General features: G+C 30.2%; 1 protein-coding gene across 2 annotated transcripts in view; it reads right to left on the bottom strand.

Annotated features, from left to right (window-relative positions):
* The window catches only part of LOC127712074 (breakpoint cluster region protein-like), a 48,021-nt gene that overhangs the window by 14,874 nt on the left and 13,050 nt on the right, over positions 1-20,097 (bottom strand). Inside the window, exons 1-10 of one of the 2 annotated variants that reach the window (XM_052218272.1) lie at positions 13,757-13,860; positions 7,494-7,714; positions 6,366-6,494; positions 4,922-5,110; positions 4,233-4,346; positions 3,683-3,728; positions 3,088-3,140; positions 2,688-2,819; positions 2,146-2,273; positions 793-979 (exon numbers count right to left, since the gene is read on the bottom strand). In XM_052218272.1, coding sequence (XP_052074232.1) covers positions 793-979; positions 2,146-2,273; positions 2,688-2,819; positions 3,088-3,140; positions 3,683-3,728; positions 4,233-4,346; positions 4,922-5,110; positions 6,366-6,494; positions 7,494-7,714; positions 13,757-13,775 — 1,218 coding nt within the window. In that variant the 5' untranslated portion in view covers positions 13,776-13,860. Of the gene's footprint in view, positions 1-792; positions 980-2,145; positions 2,274-2,687; positions 2,820-3,087; positions 3,141-3,682; positions 3,729-4,232; positions 4,347-4,921; positions 5,111-6,365; positions 6,495-7,493; positions 7,715-13,756; positions 13,861-20,097 lie in introns of those variants that run through there. The other variant, XM_052218271.1, reaches the window with a different exon arrangement.

The raw sequence follows: 20,097 nt of genomic DNA, 5'->3' as shown, positions 1-20,097 counted from the left end.
AATTACATTTATCATATCATAAGCTGTCCTGATACTAAGATGCCTACACAATTACATTTATCACTCCTGATACTAAGATGCCTACACAATTACATTTATCATATCATAAGCTGTCCTGATACTAAGATGCCTACACAATTACATTTATCATATCATAAGCTGTCCTGATACTAAGATGCCTACACAATTACATTTATCATACCATAAGCTGTCCTTATACTAAGATGCCTACACAATTACATTTATCCTATCATAAGCTGTCCTGATACTAAGATGCCTACACAATTACATTTATCCTATCATAAGCTGTCCTGATACTTAGATGCCTACACAATTACATTTATCATATCATAAGCTGTCCTGATACTAAGATACCTACACAATTACATTTATCATATCATAAGCTGTCCTGATACTAAGATGCCTACACAATTACATCTATCATATCATAAGCTGTCCTGATACTAAGATGCCTACACAATTACATTTATCATATCATAAGCTGTCCTGATACTAAGATACCTACACAATTACATCTATCATTTCATAAGCTGTCCTGATACTAAGATGCCTACACAATTACATTTATCATATCATAAGCTGTCCTGATACTAAGATGCCTACACAATTACATTTATCATATCATAAGCTGTCCTGATACTAAGATGCCTACACAATTACATTTATCATATCATAAGCTGTCCTGATACTAAGATGCCTACACAATTAACATTTATCATATCATAAGCTGAAATGTTGTTAATAGACTTAATATTTTCTGATTACACTTACATCTCGAAAACTCTCTGTTTTTTTCCTGACTTCTTTTCTTAACTCGGATTTCAAACTAACAATTCTTTTTTTCATGGCATCAATATCTTCTTTACAAGAATAAGTTTTACTGTCGGTAGACTTGGCTTCTACATTAATATTTGATATAGGGATGAACCATTTACAGTCAAAACTTTTCAATTTATGTCTGTAAGTATATACAATATAACATTTATTAAAGTATACATAAAATATTACATTGTAAAAAGTATACATACAATATTACATTGTAAAAAGTATACATATAATATTACATTGTAAAAAGTATACATACAATATTACATTGTTAAAAGTATACATAAAATATTACATTGTAAAAAGTATACATAAAATATTACATTGTAAAAAGTATACATAAAATTTTACATTGTAAAAAGTATACATACAATATTACATTGTAAAAAGTATACATAAAATATTACATTGTTAAAAGAAAGCATACAATAATACATTATAAAAAGTAAACATGTCCACTCTGTGTTTTTGTTAGATGTATTTCTATTTGTATCCATCTGATGAGTTTAGCCTTTTTAACTAATTTTTATAGTTTGTTCTTATGTTTTGCTGTAACACCACTGTCCCAGGTTAGGGAGAGGGTTGAGCGCTCACAAATATGTAAAACCCCGCAACATTCTTTATGTGCATGTCCCAAGTCAGGAGCCTGTAGTTCAGTGGTTGTCGTTGGTTCAAGTCGGTCATATTTATTTTTCGTAAATTGTTTTGTTATAAATTAAGCCGTTAGTTTTTTCAATTGAATTGTTCCATATCTTTCATGTCAGGTCTTTTATAGCCGACCATATGGTATGGGATTTTCTAAATGTTAAAGGCTGAACGGTTGCCTATAATTGCTAACATCCACTTTGGTGATATAGAGTATTAGATTGTAAAAAGTCTATATACAATATTATATTGCAAAAATTAAACATACAATATTACATAGTAAAATTACATTGTAAAAAGTATACAGACAATATTACATTGTAAAAGTACACATACAATATTACATTGTAAAAAGAATACATACATAATTACATTGTAAAAAGTAAGTGTATTGTATAAATTTTTCAAACAATTCAAAAGTGAAATACTTTACTGGAACCTAAGATAAAAATATTTATCCCATATCACATGGATTAATTTAAGCCTAGTTATAATAAGATTTAAATTAAATGATTCCAAATCTAGTAGGGAGGCAGGAAATTACACAAGACAAATTTAATCAATGTATGGTTTTGCAAAATTTATCGAACTGGTCAAAACCATTTCAAATATATAAGAAATAAGAGAAAGAAGTAATTTTACAGACCAACTTACCTTCCTGATACCTTATGTTTGGTACACACAATGATATCACTATACAGAAACAAGAACCGTAACTTTCTACTGTTACCAATCACTTCTATCACAAAGCCACTTTTTACAAGATGACCTTGTTCCTTTGGCTACAAATAATAAATTAATATGAATGTTTCTATAAAAACACTTATTTCTTATTTCAATATAGCTCTTCAACTGTTTCGGTTCTTTTAAATATTTGGCTTTGAGCATTCCTTATGAAGGTAAATCCAGAAAAACGCTTTAGACGCATGAAATTTATAAAGTATAGTTTTTATTTTTCAACATACAAATGATATCTCTTAAATCTTGACTTTTATGTTTGTTTTGTGTTACAATAATCAGTGTTTAACAGCAGGATAATTTTTGTTGAATACTCCAAGACATGAGCAGCCTTTAATTTGAATCTTAATTTCTCAACATTTGTAGTGACTAAGGCTGTTTGCTAATGATCATAGATAATGAGGAATGACCATATTCCTATCATAAACATATATGTCACATGTAAAACAATAATTTACCTTTCCTGTAGAACTTGAGGTTCCACCATCCCCCTCTTCACCAAACGATTTAATGTTTAGGTCGGCCAGAGACAAGGCTTTGTTCAACATCTGGTAATCTGGATGGTCATGTGGAGTGTGCATTAGTAAATCCTGGAAAATTGTAATCAACCATATGACTTGAATCACAGAATGTTTTTCTAATGCGGTCCAATTATTTTGCATTACCGTTACATGTACTTTAATGTAAAGAAATTAAAAAAAAATTTATGTGCAAATAAGTGGTTGACCTGTATCCATGAAATCCACTATAATGGTATAACATGAATGATAATGAATCAACAGTATTCACCTACTTTTATTTCACTTTTTACACTCATTACACAAATCTAAAGCATAAGCCATTATATGAACAACTTACATGTAAAACTAGAGTATTTCTCTGTAACCTCTGTACTGGTTTAAATAAGGCTTCTGTAAAAATATAATAATCTCAAACATATTACATACATAATGGGGAAATATCAAATGTAATTTGCATCATTGACTGCTGATGACTTTGCCTCCAATTTTCCACTTAGTATATTTGTACTGCACAAGATTTTACAAATAAATATTGCAATTGTATACAACAACTAATTCTATTTATGAACACTATTTAAAGCATTTTGATTTGGCCTTTTTGTTCAGTGTTTTCCACTTTGGAATCTTTATTTCTCAACATTTGTTTTCCACTTTGGAAACATTCTTATACTTGCAAAAGTGATCTTATTCAATATCTATTCTAGTAATCTAACTTTGTAAATTTCCTCAGGAGGAATTTATTTTGACAATCTACTTTCCCTAGGTATCGTCTATCCCTAGACGATAACTGTTTGTTAAGAGTTGAATTAAAAAAAAATTGATTGTTGCTTGCTTAATGTTCAGTGGCAATTATTTCATGCAAATTCAAGACGATTTTTGAAAGAGCCAATGCAAGGCATCTAAGAATCAAACGATGAATATTGAGTATTTACCTTCTAAATTTGTCTTTTCTATGAAGCCGTTTGTCATATTTATTTCCTACAAACAAAATAAAATTAGTTAAGTGCAAAATAGACATAAAAAATTTCATTTTACAAAAAACACAGAATAAAAGTATGACAGCATTTGCTTGTTTTGATGAAAATTAAACTGTTTCAGGTACCTTTTATAGCTGAAAACATGGTATGGGTTTTTCTCATTGTCAACAGTCCGTACGGTGACCTATAATTGCTTATATACACACCATTTTAACTCTGGTGGATAGTTGTCTCATTTGCAATTTAAACCAAATCTCCTTTTTTTTCATAGTAAAATTTAAATGGCACTATGTATAGTAAATATGAAAATGATGAGTTGTTACACCTCTCAAAGTTTTTATTTTGTAAATCTAGTTATTTGTATACTGTCTGATTGACACGTAAAACACACCTTCTTTTTCATAAAGCCTACCTATGAAGGATTTACCTATATCTTGAAATCTTCAATACCCTTTCACAAAAACTTTTATGTGAATTTGACCTAATGAACATCATATACACTTACCATTGTAGAAACCATCCGTTTAAATTCAGCATTTTCTGTGCAGTATTTCTGGACTAAATCTCGTGCTTTATTTATATTGTCTACATATTCTTTGTAAATAGGGATATAAAATGTCTGAAAAATATGACAAAATTGTATTCAATACTACAAATTTTACTGTAATATATATAATAAACGATTTTTTAATATTCTATAACAGACTGCAGGGAACAGTAGATTATTAGTATTAAAATCTTTCATCAATCCAGCAAAATATTGAATTTAAGTGGAATTACCCTAACACATTGGCTACTCCGTTCACATAAATTTGAATTTTGATTACTTTTGAGCATGATAATGTAATCATTTTTATATATGAACATTTTATATTCATTCAGAATTTCATCTGAATGTGCATGAAAAATTCCTCACTGGAAGTTTAACTACCAACAATCAATCAACAAAGCCTCATAGTATCATTAAAGGGAGATAATTCAAAATATTTCTATACAATACCTGCAGATATTGATTAGTATAAACACCATAAAATTATTAGAAAATCAGTTATTAAAATTGTCAAAATTAAAGACAATTTCTATGGCCTTGCAAACACAATTAAAAACAAGATTTTGAGGCCTTTCAAATCATGATGCATCTTCTGTCATTATGATAAATCAGAAAAGATCTGGAACATCTACCCAAAATCTTACCAGTTCTTTAAAAATTTCTCCAATTTTTTGTTCATCTGACCAGTTGTTGACTTTTTCCTGCAAACTCTGTACAAATGTTTGATGATATTGTTTGATTTCCTCGACTTTATAAAATATCGTAGATAAATCTTCTAACGGACACATCCTACAGTGTTCCTGTAAACTTTTGGTTTGTAGATTTCGTTTAATCTGAAATGGAGTATCATTTCTACATATAGATTATCATTATAATTATGTTTGATAATGTAATTATTTATTTTGCAGTTGTTATGTTTAATCATTGATTGATTCATTTTTTATACCAGGTTTTGTAGATTGAGGTAGTTTTTAAAGGGGGTATATTTTTCAGTTATTCTGTTGTATCATTGATTCATTTTTTACACCATGTTTTGAAGATTGGGGTAGTTTGTTTCTCTTTTTTTTTTGGGGGGGGGGGGGGGGGGGGGGTTAGCACATTCTGCATACAAGTCTATATGACATTATATCAAACAAATAATAAAGAATTTACAATATTTTATTTCATTTGTGTTTGTTTTCAGATTGCTGTTTTTCAATATAGAAAACAAAGAGTAGATTATTCTTGGACAACAGCTGTCTTTGTCCATCAAACTTGAACTATTGCCAGAGTTCATTGACTACAGGTGAATCTTTGTTGATGGTTCAAACAAAACAAATGTCAATGAACTCCATAAATAAATAACTATTTATAATACTGTATCATTTCCTGCAAAATCAAAGTAGAAAATAATCCCTATACCACTATAAAATTCACTGTTTGATATTTTGAAATACCAAAATCATAACAATTGATTTAATATTGTTTTGGCTCATTTGCTGCTAAAAAAAACTGCATGTTCTGTGACATTAGATAAAAACTTGTCACAAACAAAACTCTTTATTCCTTGAAGCACAGAAGTTTACTTTCAGTATGTGGATTAATGACTGACAGATCAGATCTTTTTCAGTTTTGACAACTTTAACTTGTGTCAAAGCTGAAAAAGATCTGATCTGTGAGTCATTAATCCTCACACTGAAAGTTAACTTCTGTGCTTCTTATATTGTATATACTCTTGTCTATTGTCGACCAATAATTGTATTTTTAACTTTATTTTGTAGCTGGGTTGTTGTCTTACTAATTGTATACCCTTAAGTCATTTCATTCACAGACATTTGTGAACATAAACATATAACAACCTAAAGTTATATTTATCAATCAATACAGCATTTGTATCATGCTATGTTTTTTTTTTAATCATTTCATTGGAGCTTTTAAGTAGAATAGAGAATGGAAATAAGGAATGTGTCAAAGAGACAACAACCTGACCAAAGGGCAGAAAACAGCCCAAGGTCACCAATGGGTCTTCAACGCAGCCAGAGAATCCTGTTGGTTTGTTTGTTTAAATTATGATTGTGAATAAAAACTCTCCTGAATTACTAAACCTACTGTGGTTATTTCTTGTAATATCTGTAAATATGTCTTTTCACTCTCCAAGATTCCCTTGACAACAATCTGTCTCATGTGTAACTTTTTCTGTCTGTCCTGTCGCATACTTTCAAGTTCGTCTATTTTCCTCTGTAAAGTAATTTAAAATTAAATTATGAATCACATTAAAACCATTTTACTATGGCAGAATGCTTTTTAACCTTATACATTTGATATATTTTCACACAGTTGTCTACATCCATGGCATTAGGACTCTTAGTTGTCTTAGTGGCAATCATACCATATCTCCTATAATAATTTGCATATGTTTAAAGGTCTAAAAACAAATCCTGTCCATTTTCTTACTTCTTATCAGAATTTTTTTTCATTTATGAAAAGACTATAATTGTGTAAAGTAAACAAATACCTAAATCCATTATAATTTCATATAATTTTACCATATATCTATCAGGCATAATGAAGCATATAATATATAATATCAATGTTTGATTCCATCAAAACTAATCAATCAGTAAACAATTTAAAAGAAAAATGGGGAATGTGTCCATGGGACACAGATGATGCCCCCGCTTGCATATCATATAAAGTTATAAAGGGACATAACTGAAGAACAGTAAAAGTGACGCTACCCAAATTTGTACTTGATCTGAGTTTTGTGGTAATAAGTATTGTTCATAACATTTGGTTGAGGCAAACTAAAGTTACAGAACAGAAACAAAAAAATTCATCAGTTTTTCCATTTGCAAACAGACATAACTCTACTACGGTAAAAGTGACACCACCAAAATTCAAACTTGACCTGTATTGTATGGTAATAAGCATTGAGTATAAGTTTCATGACATTTGGTTGAGGCAAACTAAAGTTAGAGTATGGAAACCAACTTTGGGACGTACGAACGGATGTACGGACGTACAGACGGACAAGGGTAAAACTTAATGCCCCCTCCACTTCGGCGGGGGGCATAAATATGGTTATCTACAAAAAACTATGGAAACTATAGAAAAAGTTCTTTTTATGAGAATTAAAACAAGATTTTTGTAACCTTGGGTCAGTTATTACCACAGAAAGGATTTAATTTCAATTCATTGACAAAGGACATGTGCAGGAATAGAAAAACTTTTTCTTACATCATCCAGACTATCACAGCTAACACTGTCTTCTGTACTGTCGTCATCATCTGTTGTCTTGGTAACCCTAATTTCCATGGTCACATGACCAGATTCAGGATCACTGCTCACACCATCTGCTTCAAGATCAATGTCTTCCAGTAGCTTGCTCTCTCTTTCATCATTTCCATCATCAGTTATAAAGACTGAATCTCTTATTGAAGGTACATGGTCATGGATTACTGAGGAAGACAAAAGAAAGTAGAAATAAAAGTTCATATACAATTTGAAATTATCAATACATGCAGAGGTAATACAGCTGCAGCAATAAATTTGGCATTGGCTGTTAACATGGTTAAAGTTTTGGGTATGTTTGTTTAGTTTTTTTTTAAATTAACATAAAAGCCTAAGTATACAAAATCTTTTCACAGTTGGTATCCAGCCATCATGATTAACACCAGTAGTTGTCATCATTTTAATAGTTATAAGAAGAGTGCCACCAGTCATCTATCAAAAAAGAAAGCTTAATTATATGGTACTAACTAACACTTAGTATGGTAAGATGTTTGTCTCCTAGATGTGTAATAAAAGATTGACATTGTCTCCTAGACTTGTAATATAAGGATGCCATTGTCTCCTAGTCTTAGGTTGACATTGTCTCCTAGACTTAAAATACAAAGATGACATTGTCTCCTAGCCTTGTAATATTGACAATGTCTCCTAGACTTTTAATACTGACAATGTCTCCTGGACTTGTAATACAAAGTTGACATTGCCTCCTAGACTTGTGGATGACAATGTCTCATAGATTTGTAATGCAAAGTTGACATTGCCTCTAAGGCTTGAAATTCAAAGTTGACATTGTCTCCTAGACTTGAGGGTGACAATGTCTCCTAGACTTGTAATAAAAGGTTGACAATGTTTCCCAAACTTGAGGATGTCATTGTTTCCTAGACTTGTAATACACAGTTGGCATTGTCTCCAAGACATGTAATATTGACAATGTCTCCAAGACTTGACACAGTCAGAATGGAAAAGTACCAGCATATTAAAATTCAGAGATTTTAAAATTTATGTTTTATTAGATATCTGCATCTCATGTGTTACTGTCACATGACAGTGTAAAATGCACATGACTATCATATGACTATCATATATATTTACTCTATTTTCCTTCCTGATTAATATAAACAACTGAGAGTCACGAAAACTGTCAAAATTATTGTCACAAGGATAAAAGAAAAATCATTATGTCATTCCTTAAACATAGGATTACAGAAATCGTAAGACTTTTTTGGCATTAAATTTCTGGAAGGGAAATATTGAATTGATGGCATTTCCATTCTATATTTGATCATGCCACTGAAGAGTTTTGTTATCTTTCTCATGGTAGACATAGGCTATGCAGATAACAAACATTCTTTCCTTTATACTATTACTTCCTAGTAAACTTAAAGTTAGTACATTATGTTTTAAATACAATAAGTTCAAAAATATGTAAGACTAAATTATATCAATTGTTGTTACTTAAAAAAAAAATTTGAATTATGCAATGTGTCTTTCAATAACATTTTTATTCAATTTCTGATATGAGATCTGTGTCATCTGTCAATGTCTGAAATGTACTTAATACATGGAAGAGAACTTTAGAAAAGTAAAATGCATGTATCAATTAAATAACAGAGTTATCATGATAACTTATTTTTCCTTCCCTGTGTCCAGGGAATAGAAATATTTACAAATTAATACATATATATATCTTTTTTAACAAGTTTTCATGCAGAAATTGTTGGCAAAGAGACAATGATATTATTTCTTTAGAAAAATCAATGTTAAATGTCTTAATTAAAACTGAAATATACTGCTTAAGTGGTCTTTTTTTTATATTCAGACACAACTGTAAATTTTATTAAAACATTTAACATTGATTTTTCTAAAGAAATAAAAAAATAAATGGAGGAACATTGACAACTTCTATTCCTTAACACAGAGTTCTCATATTTTCTTAATATTTTTAGGAATTACAGAAAAAAAGTGTCATTGATACATTTTCAGGGGAGATAATCATTAATCATTTCCAGTTTAAGTTATGATTATGTCAAAAATAATGTAATGAATTCATGGAAATAAAATTCAAGAAATTAATACATAGCAAATAGATTACCAGTCACATGTAAATTACATAAGAAATATTTTGCTTTTTCAATGTACTTTTTCTAAAATGTCTATAATAAATTAGTTGTGGATTTTGACTGCATATATAGTTAAACTTAATTATCTGACTGTAGTAAAGGTATTTTTCTAAACTCCCCATAAACACATGGGTCTGGTATCAAATTTCAAAATGTTTTTTTTGAGAATTCTGTATAAGGTTAAATTGTAACAGTTTCTTACAAAGGCCTAGTAGTTCTCCAACTTTTTACATTCAGTATCTGCTTATACCAAAACTTGTACTAATTAAGTTTTATAATTGCCAGTTTTCTAACAGTATAAAGACTGAAAATTCTGGAAAATAATTATGAAGAATTGAGAAATACATCCTCCTAAAAACCCTGAATAACATATGCATACTTTTCATTGAAACCCCATGAGTTTTTACCAACAATGCATTAGTAATTCTTTCAGAAAGCAAATTTAAAATAAAGTGAAATAACCATTTGAAATACCGACCCTCAAGATGTACTTCTTTTAAACAGATGTTACACTTTTATTCTTGTCAAGATATTTCATGAGAGGTATTTGCATTTATTTAACACAAGATCATTGAAATGTAGTTCCCCCAAATTTTACATTCAGTATCAAATTACACCGAAACTTGATCTAATTACGTATTTTTAATTGCAGATTTTCCAACAGTGTATTGGCTAAATATTCAGGGAAGTATAGAATTGAGAATATCTATATGATATTGCATCCTCCTTAAAAAGACTTTGAAAAGGATACTTTTAACAGCAACCCCTAAGTTAAATATCAACCCTGCATATGTTATTTCTGGGGCAAGCTGAGATCAATTAAAAATTTGAAAGAATGTCCCTGAAGATGAACTTCCTTTATACAGAAACCTTATATTCTTAACCAACATTTAATAAGAAGGATTCACTTGCTGCACAAGGTTATTTAATAGTATTTTGTATAAAACTTAGATGACATAGTTGATTTCTTATTTCCTGTAAAATTTCAGTGTCACTTGATAGAAAATTTCCTGTTCACAACAATAACTCATTGAAATTCTAGTCACGTTTAGCTATCAATTAATGTAAAAATCATAATATATAATTTATATGTAAATGAGTAATTTTGTTTTACATTGGTTTATGTAATTTTTGGTAGTAACCACCAAACTATTTTAGTCAACTATGACCTCAAGACATACTAAATGCATTTCCTATTGAAATGATGTAATAAATTTATTATTAAACTTGACAAATAATAAACAAACATTAATTTTATTTGTTTTTGTTTATTGTTCATAAATCAGGTCGTATGCATTGTTTTACAATTTGTATTGTTCTTGCCATTCATAGCTTACTATACAATATGGGTTTTGCTCATTGTTAAAGGCAGTATAGTTGCTTACATCTACGTCATTGTGTCTCTTGTGGATAGTTAGTTGTCTCATTGGCAATCATTACACATATCAAATGTTTTTATATTTAGTAATTTAATTTCAACTATAGGGACTTTTCAGTTTTCAAAATTTTAACAGCTACCGTTAAGTTTATCTTAATACAAACTAAAAATAAAACAAAATGATGGGTTTGGGTTGCTGTCTTATTGATGTTTATGCAACCTCTCTTTATATTCATATCAAAATAAGCCCAATCTTATAATTAGTTAGATGAACAAAATATATCTCTATTCACTAAAAATAAAATCCTCAGACAAATTTTTATTCTAAATATGTTGGAGACAACTTTTCATGACAATAATATTAATGACAATATCCGAAATATTCCCTATAAAAATGGATAGTTCTTTTCATTCCAACTTAATCTAAAATGGAGCACCTGTCTATTCATAGCATTTCCTTAGTATGCCTTCATATTGTCATGAAATGGTTTGCTGCTAGGTTTTTAAGGAGATTTTACCAAAACCAATATACTTTATTCATTAACTATAAAAACTGAAATATAAATTATTTTTTAACAAATATTAGGGAATTACCTATCCACATAAAGTAATTTAAATGGTGGAGCCTTTGTTTTTGGATTCCATTTTTTCAGTCCCAGTTTCGGCCAATGAATTGAATGTGAAACAAACTCTTGAAACAATTCCCAAAAATAATTATATAATTGGAAATAAAAGTATATTTTCCTCAATTTTAGACAAAAATTATTTTATTCCCAACACATGTCCTTTACCCTTCCTTCCTTCATTCAAGTATCAATTAAATCATTAATGTTAAATTTTCCCTATACGTTTTGGTTACAATTTGCTAAATAACAATCTATACCTCATTATGAATAAAAGGAGGTGGGCCCTTTATAGCTTGCTGTTCGGTGTGAGCCAATGCTCCGTGTTGAAGGCCGTACCTTGACATATAATGGTTTACTTTTATAAATTGTAACTTGGATGGAGAGTTGTCTCATTGGCACTCATACCACATCTTTCTATATCTATGTGTAGTATACTTCAATCCAATGACACCAAAAACAAAATACTTCTAGACATTAACATACAGTCTTCAACAAGAAAGTTACACCATATGTGCATTTCAACAAATTTGTTCTGTATATGACAGTTGGCCATGGGTTACAATTGTAATTCCGAAAGAAATCACAACCTTTGAAGAGTTGATAAAACTGAAAAGGACCAAAGGTATAGCCAGTAAAAGCTGTGCATGATGGAGATACATTCCTTAATTTCAAATTATTTCACTGTAAATTTCCTAAATACAATATCGACATTTTCATGCCAGTATCTGAAAGTACTGGGTAACCCCCAGGGACCAACAATGACACAAAAACAAAATACATCTACACAATAAATATACAGCCTTCAACAAGATAATAATAGTAAAAGTTACTGATTTTACTGAACCAGATGTGCATTTATTTAAACAGAAGCCCTTCCGGCATGTATCTTTAATTGCTGAAGTGGAGATATTTCTATACTCTATGGTCAACCCTTTGACCTTATTGAAATTAAGAATACACTAATACCAAACTTCCAAAATCTTGCAGTCTAATACATTAGGTATAGAACCTAATATCAGATAAAATTCCTATTTTCTGAAGATAATCTTGGTTTATTGTCTACTATGAAATGATAAAACAGGTTTATCTATTCTGTGTGATGTAATTTTACAGGTGGCCTTCAACATGTTTTCAGTACTTTTGAACATGACATATTGTGAAATATTGTCTGCAAGTCAAAATCATTTACTGGAACATCATGTAATATTTATAAAATTAATATACAAATATGTATAGAAAACATAAATAATCAATAATAGGTACACCTCACTCTACAGGTGTTGTCAATGTATATACCTTCAGGTATAATATTTATATATATAAATGACTAATAAATTAACCTACCATTAATATACCAAAATAATTTATAGGATTTCTGACCAAAACAAATGTAAAAAGTCTACTTAATTTACCACCTAATCTGACCACACATTTGTATGATATCAGAACTGTAAAAGTCAGCTTAACCATTTCACTGACCAGTGTCCACACTTACAGTAATATATTAAGTAGCTTATTAAAAGATACAATTATATGATGAAACTGAAGCCTTTTTACACATATATCAAGCACCATTGAAATCCTCAGAAGTTGTTAATAGTATTTTGCAGATGCTTTAGTTAGCAATTTTCTCACCTCTGATGATGTCATTTTTATTTAACAAGCAGGAGTCTGATACTAAAATAGCTTATGAACAGTCAATCTAATTACACCTTACAACTAATCTTTAAATAAGAGATTAACTCAATAGATAATGTAAAACTAACATATATACAGTCAAATCTGTTTTGTTAAAATATACTTTTTCACTTTTTTGGTCTTTTGGAAAAGGTTGTTTGTGCTGTATTTAGACCCCTCTAACAAGAAATTTGTTTTGCATGCACACGTATAAAAATTGTGCTTTTTATCCAACGCAATCATAGGTTTGAACTTTGTTTTTCAATTTAGACTTGTATATATATATTAAATTAGAGTAAATTATGAATATATAAAATTATATATATATTCATAATTACTCTAAATATCAGCACAGCATATATATATAGGATTAAACCTAAAACAATAATAAATGTACAACATCTAAAATACCTGTATAACTGTCTCTCATGATTAATCTGCTAAAAATGATTTAAAATATCACGCCACCCTAAATGAATATAAGGCAAAATTGGGTATTCTATTTTAGCCTAATGCAAAAAAACTTTAAAATAGAAATTCTTCCTCGGAAGATCTGTTTATCGATAGAACAACATTACGTCATAGCGAAAGTAATTCAACGCCCAAAGGCCATGTGTGTATGATTTGTCAATATTTTGAAATAAGGTGAGAATACATTTGTTGGTGTATTTAAACATTTATTCAGCCAATTACAAAGTTTCTGTACATTAAAAACCGTAATTGATAACTCTCACAATGGTGACAAATTTATTTCTTGGTTAAGTACAGCACTATTTGTATTTCCTCCTCTTTTATTTATAGATTATTTATATCAAGTGGAGAGCTTGATGATATAAAGATCACATTTAACACCACATACACTTGACTTGATATTATTAGAAATTCCTTTTTAGGAAAAGAGTTGTTTAACGTCTTATTTGTCATCTTTCCTCCTGTCTTATTTGTAAATAAAGTTAACAAAATCTCCAGTGAACAAAAAAAACTTCAGCCAATAATAAATTGCTTGGACACATATATTTTTTATTTTGCAGTTTTTATCTACCAGTAAAACAATCAATATCTTATAAGGGCCACAAGAGTCACACAATCATAAATTGTGCTTTTTCTATGAGGAGAACTTTTAGGTACTGCTGTTAACCATTGTTAAAAAGAGTTTGTTTTCAATTCTTATGTTTTTTCAAAGAAGTAACAAAATACAAATCTGTTCTCAATTTTTGTTTTTTCAAAGAAGTACTGGAGTAAAAATCAGTTTTTTTTTACCTTGCAGTACAAAAGCTCAATAAACTGCTTTGCTGAGCGCAGCTAGATACGCCCGCAGAGGTCCAACCCTGAACAGTTGGGGCAAAAATGGACACAATATTCAAGCTTGATTCAGGTCTGAATTTGGATTGTAATTAAATATTTGACATATTATAGGTTTCTGAATAAATGTATTCAAAGAACTTGAAATTGGTTATATGAATTGAATTTATGTTCAATTAAAGATTTCTTGCTGTTGTGCAATACTTAGTAAATCTGTTGTCAGACTATAAACAAATAAAGTTCAATTAATTCTCAATGTCATATTAGAAATTTATGAAAATAAAAAGGGAGCTTACATCAATAGATATAAACAATTCACCAAAGTTTCATGAGAATTGGTGACAGCATTTTTGAGTTATTGTCCAAAAACTGGAAAATCACCCCTTTTTTTAATGAATAAAACCCCATAACTCAGAAATGTAAAATGTAAAATTTATAAAATTCTAAAGGGAGCTTACATCAATACATAAAAACAATTCACCAAAGTTTCATAAGAATTGCTGAAAGCATTTTTGAGTTTTTGTCCAAAAACTGGAAAATCCCCCCTTTTTTTATGAATAAAACCCTGTATCTCGGAAACGTAAAATCTAAAATTTATAAAAATCAAAAGGGAGCTCATGTCAATAGACATAAACAATTCACCAAAGTTTTATACAAATTGGTTAAAGTATTTTTGAGTTAATGTCCGACATGTTGACAACGGACAGACGGACGGACGGACAGACGGACAACGGTATACCATAATACGTCCTGTAAACGTGCGTATAAAAATGGAGTTTACCAAACAATGTCTCCATAGTCAAAGGATTATGAAAAACCTCTAACTCTACAATTATAAGTTGTTGCAAGGATCACAGTAGATTTCTTATTGGGCAAATGAATATATTTCAGTACTCCTAACAACAAAATTATTATATTTAAATTAACCTGTGTACCTTATTTTATTTAAGGCCATTTTGTCCAAGGTTATAGTTGTCTTTTTGACATTGTTTTACATCCCCCCTTTTTTTTATTTAATATTGTATTTATATTGTGTCTAATGTGTCATAGATCAAATTTATTTGTTCAGTGTATGTTTATTTGTTTTTGTTAATATGTCTTTTTTATTGAGTCAAGCCATTTTTATTGATATTTTATAGTGTGTCTTTCTATGTTGTAATGTTTCACTACTATTTCAGGTTAGGGTGATTTAGGTTGGCGCCTGTTAAAACATTTAAACCCGCTGCATTTGTTTGCACCTGTCCTAAGTCAGGAACCTGTTGTTCAGTGGTTGTCATTTGTTGATGTGGTTCTTAAGTGGTTTCTCGTTTCTCGTTTTTTATATAGATTAGGCTGTTGGTTTTCCTGTTTGAATGGTGTTACACTAGTCATTTTTGGGGCCCTTTATAGCTTGCTGTTCGGTGTGAGCCAAGGCGCCATGTTGAAGGATGTACTTTGACCTATAATTGTTTACTTTTTACCCATTGTGACTTGGATGGAGAGTTGTCTCATTGGCACTCATACCACATCTTCTTATTTCTATATATGTATCTCAAAATTAAGGAGTTAAAAAAAAACACATAGACAAAAATGCTGTAGGTCTCAAAGACTGCAGAAAAAGTACTTCTCCCATCTTTAACATTTATGACACATCATTCAACTATTCAATATAGATAAATTTTATAGATAATATCAACATATCATACAAATAGCCTTCAGAAATGAATCCTGTATTTTCTCTTTGTAGTCATTCATGGTTTAGGAGAGCTGTATTTGCATTTTTTGAAATTGTTAATAAATAAAATACAATTCCTCTGAATTGAAAGGACTAATTTGACTTGTAAGCCACATCATTGGAAATAAACTACAGCTATTCATAAAGGAAACCTAAAATATCCATCATTTACAGCTTTAGCAAATCCGAAACGAAATCAGATATATATTAATTGTAGACTAAATTTGGTGGTGAAACTAGCACAATCTGCATTTGTAAACCAATTTGGTATTTCTCATTGTGTATTTTTTTACATTCACTTAAATTGCTTCTGAAATTGATAATCTAGAACTTATCTAAACATAATCATACACAATGCAGTACTTCATTAAGGAGGGACAAATGGTAAATATTTCAAAACTGTTAAGGGCAATAACTCTCTGGTAAAGTATATAAGTGGAATAATTCAATCATAAAAAGAGTGATTCACTAGTACATACCAAATATACAAAAGTGGAGATTCACTAGCTAGTACATACCAAATATACAGAAGAGAGTGATTCACTAGTACATACCAAATATACAGAAGAGAGTGATTCACTAGTACATACCAAATATACAGAAGAGAGTGATTCACTAGTACATACTAAATATACAGAAGAGAGTGATTCACTAGTACATACCAAATATACAGAAGAGAGTGATTCACTAGTACATACCAAATATACAGAAGAGAGTGATTCACTAGTACATACCAAATATGCAAAGGTAATTTAAATTCATTAGTACATACTAAATGTACAAAGGGAAATTATTCACTAGTATATACTAAATGTACTAGTACGTACAAAAGGAAGTAATTAACTAGTACATATCAAATACATAAAGAGGATTAGTAGATGAGCTAAGCTAGAATTCAATATAGTCCCCCAGTGAGGAGGTTGTTATTTTATTGTATTAATTTTATCTTCTAGTGGAATATCAGTTATTTTTCTTTATTTTTTACAATTCTTTCTATCATATTTATCAGAAATGTAATCTTAAAATAATAATAATAAGTTTTGAATGAAATAAGATCTGTATCTTTGTTCCTTGAGTTCATCAGGCAAACATGTTATATTACTGCTTTCTGCACTAGGGACTTGTATTAAATGATTAGAAAGGAAATTGTTTGAATTCATTTAATCATACTTATTTTTATTTAAAAGCTTCAAAAGACATATTTTGAAAAGATATTAAGCTTTCTATTTTGGTAAATTCATAATGAGATATTTATGTAATCTGATTCTAGATCAAAAACTAACAGAATTGTTTCCAAAGTTATGCAAATTATGCACTTTATATCACCAAAATAGTTTTAATTTTCTTTTTCAAATTTGAATGGCCTTTTGAAACTTCCTGATATTCAAACTGCGCATAACAAATACATATTTTGAGTAAATTGTTTGCCCAAGTGCTTAAAGGCTTGAAGTCATTTAAAAAGAAATCAGGGGAAATATAAAAATGATAGCTTAACTGGGTTCTTTTCACAACTTATTTTTGAATTGCATTAAATGATCAATTGAGGTCCTTAATTTGGGAAATCCCTGCCGACAGACACAACAATAAAACTACTTCCTAGTTCTCCCCAATATTTATCTGTGTAAAGTAAGGTATGGGAAACCCAAAGGTCAAATATAAAGCCTTGTAAAACCTGAATATTTGCTTACAACAATATCCCATCAGAAAATGTAACACACATTGTAAGAAAATGTAACACACATTATAAGAAAATGTAACTGTAACACAATGTAAGAAAATTTCCAACAATGTAAGAAAATTTTGCACACTGTAAGAAAATACAACACAATATAAGAAATGTAACACAATATGGTATCTTTTCAAGGTTCTTAATATAAATGCAGTCTTTGCATGTTACATAAAATAATTTGGAGCCTGTTAGTTATTAACTGTTTTAATTCTGTAAACTGCAAAACTGTAGTTGTAATTAAATAACACAGTGTCATCCAATCATTTGGCTAGTCAGAGCCCATTACGTATGGCAACGTCTTGAAAAGATGAATTCCCAGTATTTCCATTGCGATTAATTGATAGATAGATAAAACTTCCAGCAGGGAATTTTCAGTATAAAATAACAGTCCCTGTTAATTTGATACATTTACACTCTGAGTCAGATTTCTAATGTGATAAAACACAAAGTAACAGTCTGTATGGTTACATGTTCCCCCTCATGCAGAAACATATAATTCTGAGTCAATTCAAAGTGTTTGCCCTTCACTTCTAAATGCTGTGAACTTTGTGCGTGCCAGCAGATACCAGTCTTGATCCAATTGATGACATGGCAGAGGGGACACTTATCCTGTTATTCCCACGGCAAGCATCATCAACCATGCACTGAGTTGGTTTTATATTGGGTTTAATTTGTACCCAAGTAATATGCTGATTAAAATTTTTGGAAGCAATTAAGAGTTTGGATCAGTACAACATTCGTTAAAAGGAACCACCAACTGACTAACAATTATCATGATACAGAATAAATCAGTTAAATAGTTTCTAAAAATTCAAATTGCATATAAAATTGAGAATGGAAATGGGGAATGTGTCAAAGAGACAACAACCCGACCATAGAGCAGACAACAGCCGAAGGCCACCAATGGGTCTTCAATGCAGCGAGAAACTCCTGCACCCGGGGTGTCCTTCAGCTAGCCCCTAAACAAATATGTATACTAGTTCAGTGATAATGGACGTCATACTAAACTCCAAATTATACATAGGAAACTAAAATTAAAAATGATACAAGACTAACAAAGGCCAGAGGCTCCTGACTTGGGACAGGCGCAAAAATGCGGCGGGGTTAAACATGTTTTTTGAGATCTCAACCCTCCCCCTATACCTCTAGCCAATGTAGAAAAAACAAATGCACAACAGTACGCACAGTAAAACTCAGTATAAGAGAAGTCCGAGTCCGATGTCAGAATAGGAAACAAAAGAAAATAAACAAAATGACAATAATACATAAATAACAACAGACTACTAGCAGTAACTGACATGCCAGTGTATATATATATACATATACATGTACTGGCACATTTATATACTGTTGGTTCTGCATGATGCAATTACAATAAAATAACAGAGTTCCATTGTCCCCCGCGTTGCACATATTTTATCTATCCAAGGGCAATAACTAAAAGTACTTTTTTTTTGGTTCTATAAAACAATCTATAAATATCTTAGAGAAATGAAGGCTTCAGAGCAAATGCAATGCGATTTTCATAATATTAATTTTTTCAAGGGGCATAACTCGTTAAAAATATTTGAACAGCACTTATTTTCAAAAGTGTCAAATACATTGCTGATATTAACCTATGATATAAGTTTCATAAAAATCTGGCAAGAACTGTATATCTGAGAGCGGTAAAAAGACCAGATGGACAGACGGACGCCCGGTATTTCCATGTCCCCTGCAACACGTTTTGCGGGGGACAATAATGGCTCATGCAGGTTGTCATAAACAATAAATGTCCTTTATTATTTAGGATAATCAATGCAATGATTTCCCTAATGTCAAAAAGATACAGTTATACCTATAATTATACAAACATAAACCATATTAGTATTAGATACACCTATGAGGGCGTTAGCCCGATTGGGTTTATCTAATTTCCACCAAGATATTATTGTCAATGCAGAATGATAGTTTACCATAATTTAGGAGGGGGTCTTTCAGCGATTTCGACCATATGTTATTGAAAAG

This window comes from Mytilus californianus, unplaced genomic scaffold (assembly GCF_021869535.1).
Source record: "Mytilus californianus isolate M0D057914Y unplaced genomic scaffold, xbMytCali1.0.p SCAF_8, whole genome shotgun sequence".
Lineage (NCBI taxonomy): Eukaryota > Metazoa > Mollusca > Bivalvia > Mytilida > Mytilidae > Mytilus > Mytilus californianus.
This window is presented reverse-complemented; position numbering and strand designations above follow the sequence as displayed.